Source organism: Theropithecus gelada, chromosome 8 (assembly GCF_003255815.1).
Source record: "Theropithecus gelada isolate Dixy chromosome 8, Tgel_1.0, whole genome shotgun sequence".
Lineage (NCBI taxonomy): Eukaryota > Metazoa > Chordata > Mammalia > Primates > Cercopithecidae > Theropithecus > Theropithecus gelada.
In genome coordinates this window covers 101,767,183-101,778,855 of record NC_037676.1, presented here as the reverse complement: position 1 = coordinate 101,778,855, position 11,673 = coordinate 101,767,183, and the positions used below count along the sequence as shown (strand labels likewise).

General features: G+C 34.3%; 1 protein-coding gene across 1 annotated transcript in view; it reads right to left on the bottom strand.

Moving 5' to 3' along the window:
• VPS13B (vacuolar protein sorting 13 homolog B) overlaps nt 1–11,673 on the bottom strand; it is an 858,817-nt gene that overhangs the window by 417,889 nt on the left and 429,255 nt on the right. The window contains exon 23 of the mRNA XM_025394335.1: nt 5,840–6,043. Within this exon, the coding sequence (XP_025250120.1) occupies nt 5,840–6,043 (204 nt within the window). The remainder of the gene's footprint in view (nt 1–5,839; nt 6,044–11,673) is intronic.

Here is an 11,673-nt window from a genome sequence, read left to right as displayed (position 1 = left end):
GTCCGGCACTCCCCAGTGAGATGAACCCAGTACCTCAGTTGAAAATGCAGAAATCACCGGTCTTCTGTGTCGCTCGCGCTGGGAGTTGGAGACTGGAGCTGTTCCTATTCGGCCATCTTGCTCCGCCCCAGCCAAAAGACTAGTTCTTAATAAGAAATTTTAACACCAGCAATATGGAGACTAAGCTGAAATGAACATTTACCATTTGTACTACCACAGCACAGATATTCTGGATAAAATGTCAGGTGAATTTAATACCGAAAAGTGCTACATATCTTTTCTTTGGCCCTCTAGATCTACTCTCTACGCTTCACTACCCTGTGTGCTTGGGAAGTTAATCTATATGAACAATACGAATGGATTTCCTGGTCCTCTGTTTTTTTGGGTTTTTTTGTTTGTTTGTTTTTGTTTTTTTCTTGGTTTCAGTCAATGAGAAACAGTGGAGACAGAAGTGGAGAATGAAGTCTGGGTATTTATTCCCTGTTCTGATAAACTCTCTTTCCTGCCCTTTAAGCCCACTGGTGTCAACAACTGCTCCAGGGTACTCAATCATCTCCTGTTAACTGAGATTTACCTTCCCAGTTAACATCTTTGTCCTTTTACTAAATTCTCTTAAACTGTCCAATTTCAGACTACCATCTTTTTCTAATACGATAGCAAAACTTGAAATAAAGACAAACACTATGGTGTCAGAAATGAAGAGGCAACACAAAGTCAGGGTAACAAGTGGAAACAGTCCTTGGTGGTATATAGAAGTGTCAAACTCAGATAAGGGTGGAGGGGTTGAGCAATGGTGTTTTAACACTCATTCAGGGACTGCAGACGTGGTCTAGAGCCTGAACTGGGGAGTTCTTTGCATAAAGCCTGGAAGGAAACAGAGCTGCTTTTTAAGCAAAAGATACACTAGACACTAGGCTTCAGCAGGCTAAGAAATGCCATGAATGTTTTTCAGATTCCTAGGACAGAGGAGAGGTGAAAGTAGGGGCATGATAAAGTCATTCGTGGCTGAGCAGGATGGCTCACGCCTGTAATCCCAGCACTTTGGGAGGCCGAACACCTGAGGTCTGGAGTTCCAGATCAGCCTGGCCAACATGGTGAAACCCCATCTCTAGTAAAAATACAAAAATCAGCCGGGCGTGGTGGCAGGCGCCTGTAATCCCAGCTACTCACGAGGCTGAGGCTTGAAACCGGAAGGCAGAGGTTGCACTGAGCCGAGATCACACCACTGCACTCCAGCCTGGACAACAAGAGTGAAACTCTGTCTCAAAAAAATAAAAAATAAAATAAAAAATAAATTATGAGAAACTAATTGCTATTATTTGCTTGTGTGGGATGTCATGTGTACTACTTAGATGATAAGACAAACCCTTGTTGATAAAGAACCTAAAAACTGCTGAGGGTTCCCTGAAATCTCTAGCACCCTGGCAAAAGCAAATGTCAAAATGCTCTGTAGGGACAATTCTACAACAAAGGGCACATAGGAATCACAGAAAAATTAAACTGTTGAAGATGAATTCACAATAAGATATTACAAACCACATGAGAAAATGAACCAGAAAAAGGGAGAGTCAGCAGATATAACTAACAAAAACTTGGCATCTCCAATAAATGGAGTTAAGAAAATCTAAAAAGACTATAAAGCAATTATTTTTAAATGTTAAGAAATAAAATAATGAACAATATGAAGGGGAGACTATATATATACTTTTTTGTTTGTTTTAATCTATTCAAAAGACTTTATGCTTCTTTGAACATAGCATTCCTGGAAAGCTCTAGAAGTCCTTCTCTTCTCCTGGTAACCATTGTCCCGATAATCTTTTGATTATAAGAATATTTTCTATTAGCCATACTATCATGTCAACAACAGAACTATCTGTATACGGATTTAAATACAGAATATATGTGTTGTGGAAAGTTATAGCAGTACTTCCCAACCTTCTTCATATAATTGCATATGTAGGAAATGTTATTTGTATCTGTGGTAAGCAGAAAAATCTCCACGGCATTGAAAGCTTCATTCACCCTGGACCCACCCAAAGACTCTAAAGGCCAAGGTAATCCATGTCTCAGCATAGCTGTGACACATCTCATGGTATTTCAGCGCACTGGTTAGCAAGCTCTGAGTTGTAATTCCTCGTTCATAAATACGTTCTTAATATTTTTATTGCCTTATTAATACGGTGTTAGTGAATTTAAATAACATGGTTACACTGAAATAATTTTATAATTATAGCTCCTTCCTCCTTCGTTATAACAAAATGATGTAACAAATAACAGCATAGGGCTACTATGGTACAGCATTTGATTAGTGTGGCAGAATCTTCTTCTGCCCAGGGCTAAGGAGAAAATTAAAAGTTAAATTGAAATGACAAAATTAGCTAACCCTAATAGGGTTTCAAAAATCTGTTAACGAGTTACACAAAGCATATGGCGGACTGACAACTTGCCTGCTCTGTTGTGAGTAAATCCTAGTGTTGTTCGTGACTTCACAAGAGCTGGAAACATAAAATGAAGACTCACTAAATTGAAAATGTTTAAATGGTACCGTGTATATAGAAATTTGCCTATACTCATGGCCTAATGCAAAAATCTTATGAAGGAGATTTGTATTAGCTTTCCCTTTTGGACTATTCACTAAACTAAGTACTTTACAAGCATTATCTCTAGTTTTTTTTTTTTTTTTTTTTTTTTGAGACAGGACAGAGTCTTACTCTGTCACCCAAATGGTTATGATATGATGATCAATTTTAAGGCATTGATCTAACTTTACCTTGCAACCTATAAGGAGGTGTCTGTCTATTGAATATTTCATGTTTAATTTCTATTCTTGCTCTCAAAAATATTTATAGGTAGATTAAGATTAACTATGTGTGCATCTGGGTTTAAATTGGCCTCTTTCAAAATTAGCCAATAAATGATAACATAAGAAAATATAGTCATTGTTTTCATTCAGTAGCGAAGAGTGAATAACCATCTTCATAATAGTGAATAACCATCTTCATAAAAATCGTCCTGCCCTTTATGAAAAACAAATCAGCTAAATTATTTTAAGGTACTTCTCAGCAAACAATCTTCCCAAGTGGATTTCAAATTGATATTGGACTAATAGTAATCATCTCTTTTCTGGACCATACTATATAAACAAGAGAAGAGGGTGCATTTTGAAAACATGTGCCACTTTCCCATCCACCTTCCCCCAGAACTCCATTTCTATGAGCTGCTTTACATGGTCTTTTTTGAATATTAATTTATGAATCTTTTGCATTAAAATTTTATCATTTTCAGATCTTTCAAATCTGATACAGATCAGATTAAATCTATATATAGTACAAAACTAACAAATCTACTACAAGCATTTTCATTACTTGTCTTTATAACCCAATCAGAAAAAATCCTCAACTTTCTAATTTGAAATTAATTTCAGTCATATAAGAGTATTATTAAAATCAGAATTTACTTTTTTATAAGCAATTTAGCAAAATTTTCCCCTTAACTTCTTCACTTTGGCTGGTGAAGATACTATTCTTCTAGTATGTATTATTATACATCTACTAAAACAAAATTGTTACTCATGTCTTACTCATTTTTAACCATCTCAAGTGTTATTTTCTCTACAAAATAGCCACAGACCTCTTAGAATGAATTTATTAATCCTTCCTCTATAAATGTAAGGAGTGTTTATTTTTATTACATCTCACATCAGGGTCACCATGTCCTTTTGCATTGTTTCTACACTGTAGAATCCTAGAGTGTATGATTCAAACTATACCTTGTATGAATGGCAGTCTCTAGATGTATGACCAAAAGCTGTCACCATTTCACGTGAGCCCTGTCTTTCCTGGACTTGAAATATCTTTTAAATGCTTCTTTCAAAAAAACACATTTCCAAAAGAGTTGAGTGAGCACTCCAAAATGGATGTCATGTTCCTCTAGACATTCCTGTAAACACAGTACTTAGAAAACAACTGTTTAATGGAACATTCTCCTTTCAGCCACTAAAATGTCTCTAAGATTTAACTGTATTTATCAGCTTCATTTGTACTATCTTTGTCTAGCAACTGATTACCTTAAACTTTGATTACTCTACCAGAGGATTTCACAAAACGTATTTTGTAAAGCATTAATAGGCAAACTGAGAAAGATGAGCTTTTGGTTAAATAAGTTTGGAAACTGCTGTATTCAATAGCTTTTTTACTGAAGGAATTCTAAAAGATTTTGTATGCTAATAACATTGGAAATCTTCAAGAAAGAATTCATTGCTTTTACTCTAGAAAGGATATGTCCCATTAACTCGATATGGGCTCATTTCTAGACTTCCTATCTCTTCCTCATTTGGGAAGAAAAAAGAAAAAAGAGAAAGAATAATCTTATCACCTGGGTTACTGTGATTCTTAAGATTTGGAATGGGCAAGATAGCAAAGTTGCTTGTACAGGGGGTTAAATAGATGTACTCTAAAGTGTTAAATGCCTTATAGCAGCTGAAATTTGCCCTTTAAACTGAGTTTGTTTGCTTTTACTGATTTGTAAGATGAAAGAAATTAACATCCCCTTTACTTGATTCTTATCGCATTCTGTATTTTGCCAATAGCTTTATTTCCAGAGGAAATGGTGTCTTTATGCAGAAACAAAAAAACATAACTTCTACCTCCATCTACTATAGAACAGTAGTTCTCGTTGGAGAAAGTTCTGTCCTCTAAGCAATGTTTTGGAAATGAATGGGGGTATTTTTGGTTGACTCAATGTTTGTGTATCATTATTGGCATTTAAGGGATAGGAGTTAGGGGTTCAAGAGATCCTGTGTAGAACAGGGCAGTCCTGAAAAATGAAGGCTGTCTCATATATATTCATATAGGTGAAAACCCTGTTTATAAAGTGTTTTAAAGCTAAACATATTTTTCTTCATTTTTGCATGATTTTAATATACATTAGATATTCCAAAATTTAACTACTATAATGAAAGATTGAACTATGTTTTGTTTGAAACTTTACCAAGAGTTTCTCACTAGTTTAGAAAATCATGTCACCAACAGCAATACCACTTTTGGTGTTAAATATAGACCTGTACAAGTCTATTTACAGCCATCATAATTACAGTAATTGCACGTGACTATTCCATTATGTCTTCTAATATAGTCATGCCCAGGCATTTACATATTGAAGTACATATTACTATATATTAATTACTTTCCTTTTATGTATGCTTTACAGTTTAAGACATTATATATTTTTGAAATTATATGTATATGTAAGTTACATTATTTTTCATTTTCATTTCTGGTTATGTTTTTTATTTTCATTTCAGGATGGTAAAGGAGGCATTATAAAATATTTCTTATACAAAAGAGGTACTGGCATGCTAGGTTAGGATGTTAAAAAGAAAAAGAAAAACTTTTACAATTGGGAGGAAGAGGAGAGGGCACTGGGTCTGACAGGGTCGAAAACCACTAATCTAAACCAGGTGACTAGATAATAATAGTCACCTGGTTCAAAAAAAGGTGTAGAGGAACAGAGGTAGGGAGAGGGGAAGCATGAGTCTCTTTTTCACTCAGTTTCTACATTTCCATACTTCTGAGGAAACATACCTTTACTGTGTCTCAGTTTTCACCACTTCACAGAGCCGGCACTATTCTGAACTACCCCAGAAGCTGCTGAAAGTGATTTTTAAAAAAATTCTTGTACCTGAAAGGAATATACAGTCACTGCTGCCACAGCTCCTCTTGAACCTTCAGAATCTATCAGTTTTCACAGTAGTGAGGTTATCTTCATTTTAAACCATGATCTGGAAATCTGTGTTATATATTAACCTTCATTTTGTAACAGGATTTTCAAAAACACTTACCTCAGTAGTAGTCCCAATGTCAGCAGATGGGCTGCATGTGCTGGTATCTGGAGGAGCCGTGCCTATACTGCTTCTAACTGGAGAAGTAGGAACAGGCCCTGCCATGGTCTCTGGAGAGGTTGTAGATAGGTTGAGATTGCCTCTCTTCTGAATCTTATTCCAGACCTTATTCATGGTATCAGTTAGTTCATAGAAAAGCTGGACCTGAGAGCATAAGAAAAAAAGAAGAGAAAACAAGTCTATCAACTTCCAGTTTCAAACCACTAAAATAATAATATGAGAAAATTAACTATTCCAGAGAAATAAAATTTATAAAACAAAACTCTACCAATGCATCACTGATCACTATTAACTTCCACTTGAAATTTGCTTCACACTCACATGGTGATATTTAATAATCAACCTAGCATTCCCGTGGATTAAAACCACAGTAATGTAAGCACAGCTTATTAGCAAACAGTAGATTTATTTCAATATATGAATAATAGAACACATATAAATGCCTCTCGACCAGAGGACAGAATCAAAATTAAAAAAAAAAGGCATTCTAGTAAATGTAATTATTTAATGTAATACAAAATAGCTACCATCCTTATTTCTAAATAATTTCCACATCTAAATTTTCTCTGTGTTTCCCAGGAATAAATCTGAAACTGGATTTCTTGTCCCACAAAACAATTGAAAAAGAATGATATAACATCAAATAGTAAAAGGCAAATGTTACATATGAGACTTTTTTTTATAAAGAACATATCCAATTTACTATTCCCAAAGGATATGTCATTCCAATATTCAGAGAAAAACTGTTTAACTTGCACATTGTTTGACTGAGTCCTAAGATATTTATGCAAGATTTCATAAATAAGCATTAATCATGAAATCTGTATGACAATGTAGTGCCATATACTGTATAAAACAAGCCCAGGAAGAAAAAATGCAAACACAATATATAAGCAAATCCACAGCTGGACACCATATTCTGCTTGCCATTTTAAAAAAGTGAAATTCTCATATTTATAAAAAGTTTCAGCCCCAGGACACATCCAGATGATGAAGCTGGCTTCTTATGTGGGCAGAACAGATGCATAAAAACACTATTGTCAATCCTCATTTGATATAAAACAGCACTTGGGTGTACAATTTTCTCCTGTTTTTTTGCGTAATGAAGTTTCAAATCTCAGGTTATAGCTATTGTTGTTTAAAAGTAATCTAGCAGCTAAAAATCTGATTAAAAAGTTCTTTAAAAACATTTGTTCAAATTCTTCTGTCCTTCATAATTATGAATGTTTCTCTCTACAGAGAAACAACTTTGTTGCAAACCAGTTTTTAAAAATATTATTTTGCTTTTTCTTAAATAATTAGAACGGATAAAGAGAGCACAAACAACAACAACAAAAAGCCAAAACAGGTTATAAGTATTTCTAAGGGTATTTATTTAAGAGAAATGATGCTGCTTTTATTGTCACTACTTCTGATTCCTTTAAGTGTTAGCAGTAAAATGCTGTGCCTGAATGGCAACGAGTACACTGTGTGTTTAAACTGCCATGCAAACCATGACAGAAACTTTAAATGTATTTTTATTTTCAAAGAAGAAAGTTGCTAACAGAACTCAGACTTTCCAAATTTGGAGGTTTAAAGAAATAAGGCAAAAACATCTAGGATAAATGTTCAACTTTTATCCTTCAAGTTGTGCTAAAACACTATGCCAAGTAGAGCCACAATGACCTTCCACTTCCCATCTTTAGAATGTCTAAAATTAAAAAGCCTAACTATATCAAGTATTAGCAAGGACGTACAGCAACTAACGCTCTGTTTTCTGTTGGTAGGAATGTAAAATTTAGAATACAATTTGACGGTTTTTGAAAAGAGCATATAGCTACCATATATGATCCCACCCATTTCACTCCTAAGTAGTTTCCTAAGAAAAATGAAGCCTATGTCCACACAAAGTTGTGTACACAAATGTTCATGGCAGCATTATTTGTAATAGGCAAAAATTGGAAAAAATCCCAAATGTACATTGACAGGTAGTGAACAAACTGAAGTACATTCACATGACAGGATGCTGTTTAGCCATAAAAAGAAACTACTGACGCATGCAACAACGTGAATTAATCTCAAAATAATTATGCAGAATGAAGGAAGCTAGGATAAGAAAAACATGGTATGAATCAATTTATAGAGAATCCTAGAAAACAAAAATTAGTCTATAATGACAGAATCAGTGGTAGCTGTGATGGGGAGGAATGGGAGAGAGGACTACATAAGAACATAAAGAAACTTTTGAAGATGTTAGACTGTGGGCATAGTTTCATGTGTGTATGTACGCCAAATCTTAACAAATTAGATAATTTAAACATGTAGTTTATTGTATATTAAGTATACCTCAATAAAACATTTATTTTAAATCTCTAAAAAATAAATACCATTTGAGGTGGCTTTATGTGAGTTCTGTATGAAGGTGACTTAATATCAACAATGTCTTGTGTATTGAATGCTGACCGAATAAAAATATGTAACGTTATTTTTAAAAAATTTATTCACACACATTTTTTCATTTAATCTATAGCTGTTCAGAAAAAAGATTCAATTTCACTGGAGAGGCTGAGAAAGGCCTCAAGAAGATATATTCCTGAAAGAGAGACAGGATTTATGAGTACAAAAAGTCATTCTACTCAGAAGTACAGAATGAACAAAAGCCAAGTGCAAGGGATGATCAAGACAAGATACAGGGCTGATGAAGAGTCCCTAGAGAGGAAAGGCCCAGGAGTATCAGGAGACAGTGTCAAAACAGAATCACTAAAGGCAGAGAGGAAGAAGGGAAGAAGAAAAACCATGGATATACAATGTCAACGGAAATCAAGGAGAAACAGAATTTCACCAATCAATTTAGTGATCTGTGTTGAACAATGCAGAGCTCTAAGTTAATACAATCTTAGAAAAACTATTTCATTTGGTATGTAGGTTGTGACTAACCATTAAAACTCAGTTTTAAAAAGTTTTTTCTTTTTTAACACAAAAACAACTTTTCACATAAAAGATTACAGTTTAATTGTCCAGTTTAATTTTGTTTAAAAGTTAAAACAAAAATCAAGAGCTCAGGCCAGGCGTGGTGGCTCATGCCTGTAATCCCAGCATTTTGAGAGGCCAAGGCGGAAGGATCACCTGAGGTCAGGAGTTCAAGAGCAGCCTGGGCAACATGGTGAAACCCCGTCTGTACTAAAAATACAAAACATTAGCTGGGTGTGGTAGTAGGTGCCTGTAATCCTAGCTACTTGGGAGGCTGAGGCAGGAGAATTGTTTGCACCCGCGAAGTGGAGGTTGCAGTGAGCCGAGACCACACCATTAAATACCAGTCTGGGCAACAAAAACGAAACTCTGTCTCAAAAAAAAAAAAAAAAAAAAAAATCAAGAGCTCAGAGAATTAAAAATGGGTGAGTTGTGCAAGGATACAAATCCAGTTTTGTCCGAACTCAAAGCCTGTGTTCTTATACAGCAATGCCAAATTCCATTCCCTTGGTAAAAATTGATCAACATAAGAGCAATAAAAACACTAAATAAATGAATAGAAAACTGGCATAAATCTGTTATTTCTCTAGTTCCACATACTTATAGACCCCAAAATGCTAAGACAGTGTTGTATTCCTGTGAATGCCTATAAGAAAACAATGTATCAGTTTGCTGGCCAAAGGTAAACAGAAGTTTTATCACGTTAAAAAAAAAAAAAAAAAAAAAAAAAAAGATCCTATGGGCTTTTTTTTTCTTTTTCTTTTTTTCTTTTTTTTTTTTTTTTTAAATAAAGACAAGGTTTTTTGTTATGTTGCTCAAGTGGTCTCAAACTCCTGAGCTCAAGTGATCCTCCCATCTTAGCCTACTAAGTCGCTGGGATTACAGGATAGGCTCATTTAACTTTGGAATAAACATAGTATTTAGAGTCTGAGATACTAGTGACTAAAGACATTAAAGGAAACACGGTAACTTTGGTCACATAGTTAAGATGAAGGGAAGGGATAACAGAAATATCCTCCAGTCACTAAAGCACCAAATATTCAACCAAGATAAATATACAGTGTCTAAGAACACTAAACAACAATGAAAGTTCCAGGACTAACAGACAGACAGCAATGTCTGATACAATAATAAATTTGCTCTCAGCCTACCTTACATACATAGCCTTCTCTATTTTTAAAGTACACTAACTACATGAGGGTTCTGTATCTAGGCAACAATGAAATAAATTCAATAGTGTACAAGGGTCACAATTCTGATGTCATCCTAATGGATAAGCCAAAGAAAGGTATTTAAGTAGGAATTATTTCCACAAAATGTAATCAAGAAGCATACACACTGGCTACAGTCAAAATCCCACAAACCTGACCGTATACCTCAGTATGCAAACTTAATGGGTCTATACAACATTCTGAGAATAGACTCACAGCTTTTAGCCCAATGGTATAAAAAGGACAAGAAGTATTCAGTTGCACCTCATCCTTACAACAAATATATTTTAAAAACAAAAAGCAAACAACAAAAACAGATGGATTAATGAGAAAGCACAAGAAAGAAATTTTGAGCCATTAATTTTGAAAGAAAAAACAGTAAGACATTTTAGGATTCTATGGTCATGTGTATATCTGCGCTCATTTTAGGGGTCCATGATACTCCTTTTAAGACAGGATACCCAGAAAATAACAAGGAATATATAGGTATCTTTGACTATGAAAGATTAAACATTTCTGGCAAAAGATGTCAAACAGTTTAAAGGCAAATCAACTGCATTACAGTTATAAGGTTTGTATTTATAGAGTCTAAAGAAAGCTTTTACAAATTGCTAAGAAAAATGAATTTAATAGAAGACTGGCTAAATGATATGAATTAACAAATCACAAAAGAGCAAATTCACTGGACAATAAACATGTGAAAAAATGCTCAATCTTATTAGTAATTAGGAAAATATAAATTAATGTAAACTGTCAATTCACGAATGAGCAAATTCAATGGCCAATAAACATTTGAAGAGATGCTCAGCCATCTGGTGTCATTTCCTTTTAGCATGAAAAATGTTCTTTAGTACATCCTGTATGCAGTTCCTAATGGTGAGTCTTTTCTCTGAAAATGTTTTTCTTTAGTTTTCATTTATAAAAGTTATTTTTTGCTTAATTAATAACTTCTAAATTGATTGAGACCTTTTATTTTTTTTATTTCCCTAAAGATGTTCTTCTGGCCTTCATGGTTTCTTATGAGAAATAAGCAGTTAATCAAATCTTAGTTCCCCTGAACATAAGGTATTATACATGTATTTTCTTGTGATACTCTCAATATTTGTTGTTTACTTGCGGCTTTCAACAGTTGGATTATGAGGTATGTAGATATCACATTCTTTGCGTGTTTGTTTTATTCATCTTCATGTCTGCCTTACACGTAGTGCTCAGTAAGAATTTGCTTACTGCATATGGCAAAAAAAAAAAATCAAGCCATCCTTCGGAGTTCTGAAAGCATCCAAAGAGAGTCTGGAAGCATAAGCTAAAGCAATCACTCACAACAAAGAGGTTTATTTAGAGACTCATGTTTTCTCATTACAATTTAGGTTAATCTGTCACTTGAAGATATCAAGGAGTATTAATCCCTAACCAAATCTTTTAATTTATATAGATTCTTCAGCGCTGTTATGTTGTGGTTTCACATCTCTTCAGGAATGTTGCTACATTTCACCAGGGATGTTCATACCAATTTGTAAAGAGGGTCTCACATTTTAATCAAAGTCAGTCTACACTAACAAAATGATATTCATATAACATTTCAGTGTTTACAAAATATTTTCATAAATATTTCAG